The 17,188-nt window shown below is 30.8% G+C and overlaps 1 protein-coding gene across 1 annotated transcript; it reads left to right on the forward strand.

Annotated features, from left to right (window-relative positions):
• Positions 1-9,560: 9,560 nt before the first annotated feature.
• LOC129292522 (secoisolariciresinol dehydrogenase-like) lies at positions 9,561-11,146 on the forward strand. The gene is made up of 2 exons (XM_054930082.1): positions 9,561-9,648; positions 10,303-11,146. Exons 1-2 carry the CDS (start codon positions 9,611-9,613, stop codon positions 11,084-11,086), a joined length of 822 nt encoding a protein of 273 aa, XP_054786057.1. The 5' UTR covers positions 9,561-9,610; the 3' UTR covers positions 11,087-11,146.
• Positions 11,147-17,188: the final 6,042 nt, after the last annotated feature.

The following is a 17,188-nucleotide window of genomic DNA, read 5'->3' on the forward strand; positions in this document are numbered from 1 at the left end:
TGGTACGAAACCCACGAACAATAGACATGAGAACAAAGCTTACCATAAAAAAAAATTAAACTAGTTAGTTATTAACCATAGTGCTATAGACTAATGAAACTATTGTTAATAATCAGTATTCTACATATAGTTCTCTTTAAAATATTAATATTCAAACATGCATGAAAATTTCATAACCAACATTTCATAAGTTTTATAGTAAAAATTCCATGTATGACTTGTCAAATAAAAATTCATTTAAACTTTTATAAATTCTTAGTCGTTCAAACATGACATAATTTGGCAAACCAAAATAATTTACTTTCATAAAATCCAAATAAAGAACCATCCAAGGATAATTATAATTCACCAACAATATATATAATAAATTGGAAATAATAATTTCTTTGAAGGAAATTTCTATTATTAGTCAGTTAATTTACAATGTTATCCACTTACATGATAATTTTTCAAATAAATAACTTACCCTAACTAATCTTCTTGCAATAATGTTTGCTGTTTAAATCTTAGTGCCCAAATAACAACATTGTTATTTTCTCTTAAAGATTTATTTTTTTGTACCTTTTCAATTCAAATTAATTCAAAAAAGTAGCGTAGAAAATTCTTAGCTTCAACTTTTTTCAAACATTTCATAAATATTTTAAAGACTAATATTTTAATAGTAAATTGGCTCTTGAGTTACAAATCAAAATTATTCTTTTTAAACATCACTATTTTTAATCCTATTTTCTTTATGGAGATAATTGCTTTCCATGACTGTTTAATAAATGATGATATAACTATCACAAATATTTTCCCACCTTAAATTTATAATCTTCCTTTTTCAAACATTTTATTAAACATCTTTTATTTTGCACAATGCTTGAATCATGAGATCAAGATCTTTTCCTCTTCAATTTCACTTTTCAAAAATTCTCTAACATAAATATAATGAATTAGATTCCAAGCTCCATTGTTTAATAGATAAATTAATCTTAACTCAAGAAAATTAAATCCTCATCATCCGCATTGCTCATAAGACCAAAAAAGGAAGGAAAATTTTGCAATCTCAACCCAACAATTCCTCAACTCAATAATTTTGAAGAATTCAACTAGCTATACATTATTTCATAATCAAATTTCTATATCATGTAAAACTCAATTCACAAGATAATAGCATCCAAACTATTTATATTTCCCTTGAAGATCTTGAGGGTCATAGAGATTTCGGTGTTCCAAAAGCTCATGACCTTGAAAAGCAATCTAATCTTGACCCTACAGTTGATACAGAGGGTCAATTACCTAAAAAGAAAGGGGGCTTAGTGGATGAAGCTCTAGATGCTGTTATTGCCATTACCCATACCTAAAGCAATAGAGATTTTGATGTAGAAGAAGTGACACCTCGGCCTACTGTTGCACAGAAACCTCTAACCAAGTTTCCAAGTGTCCCTACTATAGCTCTCTTTTAGAACTTAATGAAATAGAACTTTCAAGTATTTCTAAATCCCCAGCCTTTGACTACTTTACTAGCCTCAAGTGAGATTGTCCAACTCTCCCCTTAATTCTCCTCGACCTACTTAGGAGGAATTATAAGAAAAGTCAAGGCAATTGGTCTAATCCCTTCTCATTTCTTTACACCTGTTACCTTAATTTCTCAACCCCTTGATGCTGACAAAAAAGGGAAGAACAAGTTAGAGAGTTTGAAAATTGGGTCTAGTTTTAGAGGTTTTGGGATGCAAAGTGTAAAAGGAAAAGAAGTGGCTATAGATTCGAGGATAGATAAGTATAAAGGCTTTCCTGTGATAAAAAAGAAGATATACAAGGAAGTTTAGGCCTAAAGTTGTCAAGGAAGGAGAACCTGTGTCTAAGCTTTTATCCTCACCTTCATAAAAAAATGTCCAAGGAGCTTTCAATGCCTCACATTGACATTCTTACAAATGATTGGGTGAAGAATTTTGTTGCAAAAGATGATGCAGTTAAGACAAAAAAGAGTCCTATTTTCTCTAAATTCGAAAACACCAAACCTTAGCCCTCTTATGTTTAAATTGAGCTTATACTTAGTAGTCTTTTGTTATTTACAGTTATAACTGTGTATTGCTCATCACTCTTTATTCATACAAGTTCTTATTCAGTTCATAACTTAGTTTATTTTAAATTTTTTACTAATTATCTATTTAAGGGGGAGCTAAACTCTCTCTGGGACTAACAAAGTGCATTTAGTTTTATCATCATCGAAAAAGAAGAGAAATGTTGAACTTTAATTTTGATGATTACAAAATAAGAGAAATTTATATTTTACATGTTTAATAATTAAGAAATAATGCCTGGTAAGGGAATTGGTTATTTTTGACTTGAGTTTCTGACTCTCGTGTATTTTTTCATATTTTTCCTTATTCCCAAATATGTGTCTTATTCTTAAATGGCCAAGAAGCACGTGAGCTTTTCTTTAATCTATTCATATTATGTTTCTCTCTAAATATTAAATATTTGACTTGATCTTAATTACTTAAGGACCTTTTGTATTGCTTGGAATGTGTCTCAAGTGGACTTAAAAATAAAAAATTCAAATTTGAGAGCCTTTTCCATTTTTCAATATAATGGTCCTTATTCCAGAATAGCTTCTTTATTCTGGAATAGTTTATTTCTAAATGAATCTCTTTATTCCCAAGTATCAACTTGTCTATTCAAAAATAGCTTAACTGAGAATAACTGTCCTTATTTTGGAATAATGTTATGTTGTTTAAAGTTTATTCACGTTGCATCTTTTTAAAGTCTCTTATTCAATAATAGGTTATTCAAAAATAGTTTATTCAGGAATAGCCTATTTGAGAATAGCACCCCTCATTCTCAAATAAAGATTTTCATATTAATGCTTACGTAACTCTCTTTTGATATAAAAATCTTACTTCAAAATATGTCTAGTCTTTCTTAAATATATGCTTCTATTCTATTTCAAAATAAGCATCATTGTTTTGAAATATGCCTAATGCGTATTGCTCTGTTTTCACACAAGTAAAACAGGGGTCCTTTGTAATCTCTTCTAAATTCTTTCCTTTCGTGTTTTGTGTACTTTGTTGGTAATACAATCATTCAAGATTCATTATAAGCGTGTTCTGGGTATAATTCAAACTTACTTTGATTATATTCAATATTTCCTTATTCCTAAATAACTTTACTCTTTCGAAAGAGTACTACACCTAAATTGTCAAAACATTTAATGAAAAGAGCCGTTATTTTTCCTTACTTGCCATGGAAAGAAAGCTTCGCTGAAAAGCACTATTACATTACCTTAGTTTAGGGATTGCTCAAATAACTCATAGGAAAGAAGACAATGACTCTATATTTATGAGTATAATGGATCATTTACGGACTCTAACTATAAATACAAGTATTTATGAAGATGATGAAGATACAAACAAACACGAACAAACTCAAGTTATTCATATTTATTGTTTACCAACTTTTTGAATTTATCTTTATTACAAGTGAGCTTCATTAATTATATATTAACTCTAAGTGAGAGTATTTAACAGTAGTTGTTCATTCTTAAATATACTCTGTTTGCCTCTATTTTTTTGACTTATAACAAAGCAACTTAAACTCTAGAAGTTTAAGTAGGTTACATCATTATCTTTATAAAGGGGAATGATTTAGACTTTAGTTAAGTTTGAGATTGCATTGTGGCTACTAAGAGCCCTGATTAATCTTGATAAAGATAGTGAAGAAGTCTCAAATAACACTTGAGGACTATATGTAAGTTCAAGTAGTTGGAGTTGAACTAGAATAAATATTTGTGCAAGCTTCTCTCCCTTTATCGTCTCAGTGTTCGATGATATCCCTCTAAACTCATCATTTAAATTTTATTATCATTTGCTAAATTTTTATAAAGCCCAATTTACCCTTCTCTTGGGTGGACTTTCATAGTTTTGAGCATTAATAACTTTTCAAAATAAAATTTTATAACTAATGTTCATGTTTGGCATATACTGACTAACCAAAAAATAACTAGAGTTAATAAAAATAATCTCATCAATTTTGAAAGTATACTTCATAAGAAAAAAACATATTCACACATTGTAATTTAAAGGAAAAATTAATCTTTTAATCCTTTAACTTTTAACTCACTTGTAACTCAGTCCCTCAACTATGACTCGCTGCGACTCAGTCCTTCAACTATAACTCGCTGCAACTCTGTCCTTCAACTTTTGATTTACCTATAACTCAGTCTTTATTTTTTTAATTTTTTTAAAAAAAATTTATCAAATAAGAGGGATAAAAAATGCTCATATATTATTTTAAAATACCCTCTTCTTATTCATTAATGTAAGATATAAGCTAACATAAAAAAAATTAACAAAGATTAAGGGACTAATTTGTAAGTGATTCAAAAGTTGAGAGACTGAGTTATAAGCGAGTTATAGTTGAGAGACTGAGTCACAGTGAGTCATAGTTGAGGGACTGAGTTACAAGTAACTTAAAAGTTGGAGGACTAAAAGATTAATTTTTCTTAATTTAAATATTCTTCAACATCTCATTATAATTTCCCAAGACAAAAAAATTTAATTAACAAAATATTAAATACGTAATATAATTGTTATTCAATGATCCATGCAAAAAATATTTTTTAAAAAAATTTTATTAATAAATCAATTAGGATGTTATTTATTTACCTGATAGTTTTCAAATCCAAAGATATATCCTTTCAAAATTTTCCTTCCAAATACCCTATAAAATATTTTATGGTTTTAAAAGGCTTTCTACAAGCTTAATAAATTCTCTTTCAACATTAACACAACCACATTTAAATAATTCAAAATTTTTCCAAATATCATAATTTCTATCACAGATTTTCTATGATACTTAACTATAACTAATTATTCAATTGAGATTTAATTCTCTATTGGCCCTTTTAACAAATATATACTGTGCATTATCCATTCATTTAAACTTTTTAACTTTCACCCGCTTGCCCAACAAGTTTTCAAATATCCATACTTAAATTCATCACGTTTTTTTAATCAAATTTCCTTTCAAGGGTCAATCTAAACTCAATTAAAATTCAACCCACTCTCATCTTCCTCAAGTAACTGTAACAATTATAGTAAAATTATCTATGAAATATGCTCTTCCAATTTAAATTTTAGTTTGTTCGAATCTTATTAGTTTCTCCCATATCTTACACACAGCAACTAATAAGGGAAGCAATAAACAACCCATAATTTCAACAAACAGCACAGAGACACCCAACATCAAAACTTGGCAGAGGAAGAATGAGAAAGAAATGAAGTTCTCACCTATACCGATAAGCGACACGAACAGGGGAGAACAGAAATTTTGCAAGCCAACAATAAGACTGCTATATGAACGAACGGGAAAACCAACGAGGAACGAGCAAATCTAGATCGAGGGAGAAGAAGGAGAGGAAAAAGCTAACGCACCTCACAGCCACCAGAACGACGCCACTCGACCAAGTGACAGAGCGATGTTGCTGCTTGAAGATCCAGCGGCAGCAACCACGGCACAAGCATGAACAAAGGAGGAGACGTGGAGGATAGAGGGAAGGCAAGGATTCTCCAGCGGCGACGACAGCAAATTGAGGAAAGCAGAGAACCGAAATCATTAGGCGCGGGTTTGAAGTTTTCTCGCTGGTTCAGAGTGTTGGATCGGGGAAGAGGAAAGAAGAAAAAGAAAAGAAATTCTGATAGTGGCAGGGGCAATATGGTAATTTCATGAGGCTAAAATGAAAAATAAAGTCCTCCTTTGAATCACTAGGATTCGAAATCACTGATAAAGTCATGGCTCAAATTCCACCAGACTAGTGCTTCCTGTTGTTAATCTCTCGTTAATTTTTTTTTAATTTAAATTTTGGCTTATGACAGTGGCGCTTTAGAGATTCAGAACCTTCAATCTTTATCGCGCTTCTCAATATATGTGTATGATTTCAATTTCTTTTGTGAGTGAATTTGAAATAATTCTGCTTTAGACAGGGAGGACTATCTCTAACCGCAGGCTTCTTGTCTTTATTGATTAGTTTTGCTCTTGAACCCTGTCAAGTGTAGGCTCCGGTTTGGGTGCTCAGCACCAACTAACACTGCAAATTTTTCTTTTAAATTACAAAGTTATTATTATAATAATAAATAAATATTATAAAATTATTATTTTAATATTTAATAAATAAATAAATTTAACTTATTAAAATTTGACTTAAACAGTTTATATATAAATTTTAGTCTAAACAGTTGAGAATTATAGTAAAAAAATTAGAACTGTAACTAAATATATTTTATAAAATATTTTTTATTTTTTTAATTATGTACAGTTGTCTATCTATAAGAAGTAATATCATTCAAGATATGATTAGGTATTAAATATAAGTACTTCTTTTTAACAAGAATTTAAACATTGTTTTGTTATATGGTAAAAAATTAGCTTATTTTGTTAAACACAACCCCTATTTTAAATTTTTAAGCAATTTTTTGTAATTTTTTTAGTATAATTCTGAACTGTTTAAATCAAAATTTTTATTTAAATTGTTCAGATCAAATTTTAACAACTTTAAATTTATTTATTTATTAAATATTAAAATAATAATTTCATAATATTTATTTAATAATTTTGTGATTTATATGTAGTGTTAATTGATGCAGAGCACCACAGTGCACCGAAACCAAATCCATATGTGGATGAGGTAGCTGTGCTTAAATAATGGATGAGTGAACTTCAATTGAGAAAGAAACCATTCATCATAAGTCGCTTTCAGAAGTAGACATTTATGTTTGGCCAAGAAGGACACACAATTGACTCATACCAAGAAGAGTTCGAACCAAAAAAATTGGTGCTGACCATCCATGTGATGAGGTAGTTGACGACCTAAAAATTTAATTCGCGGCTCGCTCTAGAGACACCAGGTAGTTCGATTAAGATTTCTTTTTCAAGTATTTGAAAACTGAACTAAACTTTATTCATGGCTGTTTTAAATTAGATTACCTGCCCTGCTTCTTCTTATTTGTTGTTTTTTCCTTTGCCACCTAGGCTTTTCTGAGCCCACTATGTCAAATATAAGCCCAACAGTAAGCTCAAAAAGTCGTCTGGTCAGTTTCAGACTCTCTCTCTCTGCCCGGTTGCCCTTGGTCACTCACATATAAACTTAAAATTTTACTTTTTCTTTCTGAGATCATTACTGTTTCGTTCGCTAGAAATGGAGAATCCAATTCTTCACCAACAATGAAAACAAAGACAAGACACTCTAAGTTCAGTCTCGGGATAAGAATTTCCAAATTTCACTAAAATATATGCACAAGCGTGGGAGTTCTTTTATGAATATTATTTTAAAAAAAAATAGCATATATATTAAGTATAATAATTTATTAAAACTGGACTTTGAACCATAGTGCAGAAAATGACTCGAAAATTCTAAAATTAAGGGAAAGAGAAAATATAAAGTGTACCCAAAAAGGAACGTGCTTGATATCCATACATAAATTAAAACGAGTCAAACTGTTCACATTTTATAAAAAGTACGAGTTGATATAATCTTTATATTATATATATTAATATATAGAGATATATTCCTCTGGTTTTCTTTATAAGTCACTTCTACCAACTTTATTAATATCAATGCAAAAAAAATACAAGGAATAAAAATATATAAAATTTTAAATATGTCCTTATATAACAAATTCAAAAAATGATGTCATGTTACTTTTTCTCTCTTATAAAGAGTAATTTTAAAAATAATTTTTAAATATTACTTAAAAAGTTACATCGTGACTTATAAATATAATCAAATATATCTTCTAAAATGTAACTTATAAATGGACCGGAAGGAGTGGGTGTGTTGGAGAGAATGATTTTGCTAAAGGAAGGTCAATGTTCGTGTATATACGGGCTCAACTTGTGCGCGCGCGTGCGTGTGCACATTCATATCTTTGCATAATCTTGAAGAATTCAACTTATCATTGCTATGTGAGCTAAGCATAATTGTTATTGTTGCAACAACCAAAAGGATTTTTTTTAAAAAAAAAATTTAAATTTCGCTTACAACAGTACTTAAAAATCACCCACTAATATATCCAATTTTTACATCAGTGGTAGGATTTCACCTCATAACTTTGTGGACTATGAGTTAAATTTTTAATAACTAGACAAACCTTTATTATTAAAGCCTAAAGGTTTTATTATATATGCTCTCTCGCGTAATTGTTAAAAATTAATTTTTCAGTATCGTATGGATTGCATATTTGTGTTGTTCATACGCCCTAATTAACCTACAGATGTATATTGGACCGTTATTAATATGTGGAATTGTCAATTCTACAAAACCCAATTGAATATCCATCCTAATTTCTCTATTTCTAACATTTCAATTAAATTACCCACCATTAACCTCATCATTATTTTCTTGGATTGTTGTTATATTTTGGCATAATTATATATGTTTTGAATACTTAAATTAGAAAATTGTGCATTTTGTTTTGGAAATTCATGTCATAGCCTTATTTTGGTATTTTTGTGCTACATAAGGTTGTGTTGGAGGCGTTTCTAGTTATTAGGTACTTTCCCTGATCTTATTTATAAATCCTTTTCAGCATGATTCACCAGAATTAAAGAAAACATTAAATCTTATTAACTTTATCTCAAAATTTAACAAGTTTTCACTTTTACCCCTAATAAATATTCTTAAATCTCATTAATAGTATTTTTATTCTAAGCATTTAATAAAGGCAAAAATATAAAGATGAGCATTGAAAATTGGTAAGTATCTTATAAATAGGATCATTTTTTTTTTTTCTTTGCCCTATAAATAGGACCAGAAGAGTAAATCTTTTGGAAGGTGTTACGATGAAGAAGTTAGATGCAAAGGTAAATGGTCATGCGAAAATGGAGAAGCGTACAGCACAGATCCAAGTTGTTGAAAAAAGAAAACGTTTTAATCAGCTGAAAAAATTAGGGATGGATAGACTTTGTGGTTTAGGCATTGGAAGAGTTTCGATTAAGAGAATAAAACTTTGAAGATATTTGAAATTTCATTTCCTTGGTTTTTCTGTTTCTCCTTCCTTTCTTCTCTCGTAATCTAATGACTGATTATTTTGTATGCTTGTTGCTTTTGGATGATTATGAATAGTTAAAAACTTTTTTCTAAAATTATTTTGAACCTTTGCATTGATTAACACTAATTTTCTCCTTTCTCTTTGTAATTAATAATAAATAAGTGTTTATTTTAATCTTTGTAAATGTATCTAAGTGATTAACTACCATTTAGATGTTTTGTTTATTTTGATAACATTATGTTCACATACAAGCCTCCCCGTCTTATATGACAGGCCCATTATTAATAATGGAAGAAACCTTTTATTATCTAATTACAGAAAAAATTATTTCATATAGAAGCCTGCCTTGGAAATCCACGGTTCTGAAGAAAAGAAAATGAATAACCAAGCGGAAGGACATAATTGACTCATACCAAGAGTTCCAACCTAAAAAATTAGCTTTGACCAGCCTTGTGATGTGGTAGCTGACGACCTAAATATATTTAACCCTAGATTTTATAGAGTTTTCGTATACAGTTTCATCTTTCAAAATTTCAGAATCCTGCTTAAGCTATCAGTACTATCTGTAATTTCTTGCAAATATGGTTGGTCTTCTGCAGCTCGCTCTAGAGACACCAAGGTACACCCCCACAGACACAAGAGAATTCTCCATTGAAATCATCTTTGCTTATTATAAGTAGTTGCAGTTCTTGCTGGTAATATATAGCATTTGAACAGGGAACATACATAATACTTTTTCAAACTTAAAGCCCAAACATGCTATTTGCTTATACAATTCTAGTGCAATAGATTATTTTAATATGCCACTGTATATATTTAATGAGAAGGGTCTAAATTGCTTAGGTATTTCAGATAGGGGAAGAAGAAGAATTGTTTGTATTGCACAAATAGTCTAAGAATACCTTTGAGTCCAATTACTTAACAAGTTTAAGTATGTTTTAACCTCTCATTTATATGTGTGTGTGTATATATATATATATATCTAAAACTCTATTTGATATGAAACTTTTTTGCTTCTCTTATCACTATAAGTCATGTCCACCATTACTCGACATCCTAATACCATAACAAGAAATCTTGATATGTTGATGACTACATATACATACCTGCATGCATGTGATTAAATAAATATTTATAAAGATTAACTTAATAAACTAATGCTATACTTAGATCTCATTTTCACTACCAAGGCTGTGTGGTTCTCATTCCTTTAACTATGTAAGTTGTATTTGTGCGTGTGTACGTGTTGTCCTCACGACATATATATTTGTAGATTACAAGGAAAGGTGGCATTGTTCACAGGCAGGGCCAGGGGAATAGGAGCATGCATGGCAAAGCTCTTCACTAAACATGGGGCAAAGGTGGTGATAGCAGACATTAGAGATGAACAGGGCAGAGCCGTTTGCAATGATATCGAATTGGAACATGCTTCATATGTGCACTGCGATGTTACAAAAGAACTCAACGTTCAAAATGCTGTGAAAACTACTATTTCTAAGCATCAGAAGCTTGCCATAATGGTAAAAAATGCTGCCATAATAGATGAAGCTAAACCAAGTATTGTTGACAATGAAACGAGTGAATTCGAACAGGTTCTTAGTGTGAACCTGACAGGTCCTTTTTTGGGCACCAAGCACGCTGTTAAAGTGATGATTCGTGAAAGAAAAGGAACCATAATAAATGTGGGTAGTGTTTCTTCAAGTGTGGGAGGGGCTGCAACACATGCTTACACAAGTTCTAAGCATGGCTTGGTGGGCCTGACCAAGAACGTGGCTGCTGAACTTGGAAAATTTGGGATACGAGTGAACTGTGTTTCTCCCTATTTCATTGCAAATGTTGCTGCAAAAGACTTCTTCAAATTAGAAGATGTTGGATGCTCGTGCTCGAGTATTTATTCTAATCTTGAAGGGATATATCTGCAGGAGGAAGATGTGGCTCAAGCTGCGCTATATTTGGCTAGTAATGAATCCAAGTACATTAGTAGACATAATCTTGCATTGGATGGAGGCTTCAGTTCTATTAATCTGAGTTTTGGTTTATTTTCCAAATCCAAGTAGGTTTGCTTGAGTTCATCGATCGGTCTGTTAGTTCTATGTGAGAGCACAACTGTGTTTTAATTTGGCTATAATATATTTTCTGATGTTTCAGGTATATATTGTTGTATGTGTGTCAAAAGTATATGTGTCAAAGTCCTATATTGACTAAAAGAAGGAATTTCCTAGTATATATATACTAAGGAATGAAGTGAGCTAGTAAAATGGGCTTGGAAGAGAAGTAGCCTCGCACATATGAGACAGGCTAACTCAAGGCAATCGCAGTTGAAATCAGCCGATTCGCCCCCCTGTGCGCGAGTTCAAGAGGCACTGGGTTCCTTTTACTAGGTTATTTTTCCAAAATGGTTAAATAAATAATTATTTTTGCTTACCCGAAAAACCTCTGATTTAGCTGTTTTCAATTTGAACTTGAGGCTTTGGCAGTTTTTGGACATTAAACCTCTTCTGGAAACCAAATTCTGTGCTTTAATGTTTTGTCTGCCAAACATCTCCAGATTGAACGCTGAACGTTTTTGGATTAACAGACGTGCACGTTTTTGCTGTTTAAGGCGTGTAACTAAAGCATTAATCCATGAACATTCGTTGTTTAATGTGTGTATAACCGAAGCATTAACCGGTAATTATAACCCAACATTTGTGTCTTCTTCCTTGGCTTATAAATAGACATAGGTGCGGACAAAACAGTGTGCCAGCATTCTCGTCCTCTCCTCCCTTTGTCTTCTGTTCGTCTGTTCTTATTTTTAGTCTCCGCTATTCTGTTCCCTTACTCTGCCGCAGGAAGTGCTCATTTAATCCTGGGGAGCTGCCTGTCCGCCGTCCAGGTGTACCGGAATAGTTCTTAAGGACAGTATCCTTTCGGGCACGACTTAAGCAATTAGAAGCTTGCTGTTCATGTCTGCATCTGCTGTCTACAACATATATATATATATATATATTTATATGGATGCAACTATGTGTTCCTATGAAAGTTGGATCAATGTTTGGAAATTCTATTAGTTTAAATGCAACGTCACCTCTGACCTTTTATCGGTGCCTATTATTTGTTGCCTTTGGATCCAGTGATGAGCACCACATCTGGACCAAAATCTGGATGGTTTTGATTTTTCATTTTTTTAGATTTTTATTTTTTATTTATAATAAAAAATTACAAAATTTTAATAAATTTATCTTATAATTAATCCAGATAATATCAATTTAATTTGAGTGGTCTAATTTAATATTAAATAACTTTTATAAATTGACTATCCATATGTATTTTGTTCAATTTGGATTTAACATTAATTTTTTTATAATTTTTATAAATTTTTATTTTAGTAATATAATATTAGAAAATAAAAATAAAGATAATATTCAAACTGTCTCTTTAAAAAATTAAGAAAAAGTTGTAAATTAAAATTTTTAAATCTAAATTGTATAGAGTACATCTATATAATTAATTTATAAAAATTATAAAAATATTAATATTAAATTAAACCATCTAAATTAAATCTACATTGTCCAAATTGATAACTGTATAGAATTATTAAAATTTATAATTTTATTTTAATAAATGTAAAATATAATATAAAAAATTAACTACATTTGGACCATCTAAATTAAAAATCTAGACAGTTTAGATTGCTCATTAAGTGATGAACACTATAAGCATTTTGTCATTTTTGTGTCCTAGAAATAACACTTGTATATATCTAGGACAATATATGATTATTCTTGATATATATATATATATATATTCATTCTTGTAAATAAATATATTATTTCAATTAAATAGTACGGTAAACAATTAACAAGTAGTTGGCAATAACTTAAGACACGCAGTACACAGTACTGTATATGTATTTATATTAGGATAAATACAACATACTTGGTTATATATGTGACACACTACTTAGACCGACTTGATGAAATTGATTTAGTTTCTTTATGGTTTAATTGATTTAGATTGAAAACAATTTAATTATTACAAATTTTCATATATTTGGAACCAAAAATTATTTCTATAAGGTGTCTTATAAATAAGATCGGAGGAAGTACTTCTTCAGTCAAAGGCTTTTTTCAATCTAGAGTTTGCTGGGCATGTTTGATCGGTCAGGCAGCTCTTTCACAACTTGCTCTTGAAGCAATACGGTATGTGTGTCTTCAGCTTGTCAATCAAGGTCAACACAAGCCTACCTTGTGTTCGTCACCTAGATAAGTCAAGGAACAAGACATGTTGTGCGCGTGCTGCTGCTTGTCCTACCTTGAATATACTCATTTGGAGAGGTCAAGACCTAAATGTGTGACAACTTGTATGCGTGAATTGTCCTTTGACAACATGTGCATATATATCATATATGTGCAGATTACAAGGAAAAGTAGCTTTGATCACTGATGGAGCCAGCGGAATCGGGGCTTTAGGAGCAGAGGCGGTAATCGCAGACATTAGAGACGAACAAGGGCAAGCCGTGGTGACATTGGATCCAAATATGCTTCGTACGTACTGTGATGTTACAAAAGAATCCGACGTTGAAACTGCGGTAAACACTGCTATTTCTAAGCATGAAAAGCTTGACATAATGACAAAAAGGTTTATAGTCAAAGGACTCAGTATATATGGCTGAATTCAAGCGTGTAAACTCAGAGCCATAGTTTCTCTCACAAAGGTTAAACTCAGAGCCATAGTTCAAAAAATTAATGAATCCAATTCTCAATTAAATTCTCTCACAAAGGTGAACAATCTCTGACCTACATCACATTGAACACTATCATCGCAATTTTTTTTTTCTTTTGTGTTTAGAGTAGTTTACGTTGTTGACGATTAATTAGCAATTCATTTCTATTTAAAAATCGAATCAAATGTACTATGGGCACATTAGTCACGAGATTATTGACAAGTTCAACAACGGACTATGAGAATTATTGGCTTCGTTATTTCATTCAATTATTTGGCCCTTGGTTTTCTTACCCTTATTTGCCCACCTTTTAAGAGGTTTTATTAATTAAACACTTCTTGATATCACTCATTGATGTCAACAACCAAGGTTTTGGCTTATATGCTTTTATAATTTTTAAATATTTTTTTACCAGAACATTGTTGTTAAACTAACTTTTCATTATTGCTTATTGGAGTTTTTTACACAAGTTATATTATTTAATCATTAAGGAAATTAATTAAGCATATAGTTGATTGTGATGTTTTTGACTAAGTTCGAAATCAAAATTCTGGTAAAAAAGTTTGAAATTAAATTCAAAATGCCATGACTTCTCGTACAGAAGATAGAAATAATGGGAAAGAAATGACATAAAAAATATAATTTAGGAGTTTGTAAATATAGCCCACGTTATATGATGAAACTAAGCAAACAGCCCAACAATTTTTATATTTTACATTATGTCAAGTTTGTTATATTTATTAATGATATACGGTTGTATATCAATGATAAATTCCTTGTAAATTTTTAAATTTTTAATGATAAATTATTTGTATATTAATGTGAATCAGCCATACTCTCAAATTTTGTAGGCACAAGATTTTTTTCAGCTAATAGGCTAATTCTCCTATAATCATTTAATAGAAATGAAAATATAAAATAAACTAGCATATTATAATCATATAATGCACGGCTTTTATAGAGAATAAAGAAAATAGCACCAAATTATCCGACTTTTATGTATTTTATTGATGATTATTGATCCAATCATCCAATGTCACCCGATTGAGTGTTATATATATGTATGCATGCATGTAATAAATTTAATTTTCATACGCACTAAAAAATTTCATGAAATATTTAAAATTGCTAGTATTTGAACATGTAGTATTATCTATATGATTTGTCCGTGCTAATTTATAATATTAATTCTAAATTTTCTTGATTGGAGGAGGAAATTTAACAGAATAAAGCTTTGTGTCTATGATATGTGTGAAGTAATGCCATTAATCTCACATTTGTAAATGATCTTATAATAATGTTGCTTGAGGCCGTATTAAAGAAACAAATTTAAGATCAACTTATGCGCATGAATGAATTAAAAAACGAAGAAACAAATTAAGGAAGACCAACTTGCTACCATTGTGTTCTCTGGCCTCTGACGTCACCATCGTTGCATCACTATCTTGTTTAAGGTTTAAAGCACTGAGCTGCAATTTGTAACAACTCAATGACAGCCAATCATCAAGCAAGACATAATATACAAGATTAATTAAGATAATCTTGTCAAATTCGACGAGTTTAAATAAAGTCACACGTATAGATAAGCTTGTCAAACATAAGTTCACATGTATGGATAAGCTTTTGTCAAATTAGACGATTAGTTTATATAAAGTCCAACCATGATATAAAATTTAACGTACAAGAGTAAGGTTTTACTTTTATTATTGATATAATTATATAGAAAGTTACATAATTATATTATCAATCAATATACATGACGTATAATTTTTTATATTAGTAAAAAAAATATAAAATAAATATTTTATAGACCAAATGATGTGTGATAAACATGGATTGTTTTTTCAATATATATTTGATTTTTAAATGATTTTACTATATAAAAACTAGACATTAAAAGTTAAATACTTAAACAAATTTTTTTAAAATTTACCAATAAAAGTTTATACTGATAGTTGATAAAATAAAAGTACTAATAAAATGCGCTAATGTATCATCCCACGTTAAATCTGAAAAATTAAAATAAAATGAATACAAAAGTCAAAGTGCCACATAATAACCCATGTACCATATAAAAAGATACATTTTAAATAATTGAAATCTTTTTCTTAAAAAAATAATCACATTCTAAAAAAAGTACTTTTTTTATGTCCTTAATTATTTATATATTTTATAAGTTGAGATAAACAACCATCATTCTTTTTAAATAATTTGAAAATCGATATTTTAGGCTTAAACAAATGGACAACTTATTTTTCATGTTTCACGTATAATATAACATCCTCAAATAGGTATTACGCATATTTGCAAAGAAAGCATCTTTAATTTCTTTATTTTATACTCCTAGGAGTATTATTTAACTGTCAATGGACACAATATACTTTTTTGATAGGATCTCCTTCTCAAGAGGAGAGAAATGGGCGGGTCTATCCTACCTTATGTGGTCAAGCCCTTAAAGTCAATTTTCCTAAAACTTAGAGTTAGGCTAAGGACTTAGAGTTAGGCTCATAAACTTGTTTTAGAAAAATAAAATGAAATAAACTTTATCACTATAACAAATATACATTAATTAAAATATTCTAAAATTAAAAGAAAAAAAACAAATCAATATCTTCATCATCTGGATCATGAATCACAAATTGCAAACAAAACCATGAATAACATAATCGAAATCAAAAATAAGATCCTAGAGCAAGAACACCAATCACAGGAACACATACCCATGTATTGTTTTTGAACCACATGAATTATAGCAAAATCAAAATAGAATCAAAGAACAATACGCCAATGAGAAATGAGACTTAGAAATAAAACTAGAACAACATTCAAAGAATTAGAAAACAACAAGAACAATGGGTAGAAGTTGAATGATCGAAGTCAACATCATGATAGCAAATCAAAATAGAGGTAGGTGAAACATAGGTAGAGGTGAGATTGACATCCATACTTTAGAGCCACCATGACACTATGATTAAGTGAGAGCGAGAGCGAGATCGCAAGGATATGGAGACATATCACAAAGGCGAGATCAAGAGGCTAGTTGTTTGTTGAGTGAGAGGTAAGGTTGCGAGAGAAGATAGAGATAAAGGAGAGGTCAAGAATTAGAGGTCGAGACGGAGAGCATTGTGATTGACTTTGCCATCTCACCCACCTCCAAATCCTCCACCATGTCTCACACCGTGGCTAAGGCTCTGTTTGATTCAAAAGGAGGAGGAGAAGGGAGGGGAGGGGAGAGGAGGAGGGGGGGAGGAAGGGAGGGAAGGGAAGGAGAGTGGAGGGGAGGGGAGGGGGGCTCCCCCCCAATTTAGGGGGAGAAGTTTTGGAGGGGAGGGGAGGGGAGGAATTTCCCAACCAGACAATACCTAAGAGGGAAATTGTGAGTGAGCACTTGAATCATAAGAATTGAGTAGAGGAGAGGTTGAGCGGGAGAGCTGAGTAGAGTAAGGAGAGGCTA

This window comes from Prosopis cineraria, unplaced genomic scaffold (genome assembly GCF_029017545.1).
Source record: "Prosopis cineraria cultivar Desert tree isolate PC_DT_omini unplaced genomic scaffold, ASM2901754v1 PC14, whole genome shotgun sequence".
Taxonomy (NCBI): domain Eukaryota; kingdom Viridiplantae; phylum Streptophyta; class Magnoliopsida; order Fabales; family Fabaceae; genus Prosopis; species Prosopis cineraria.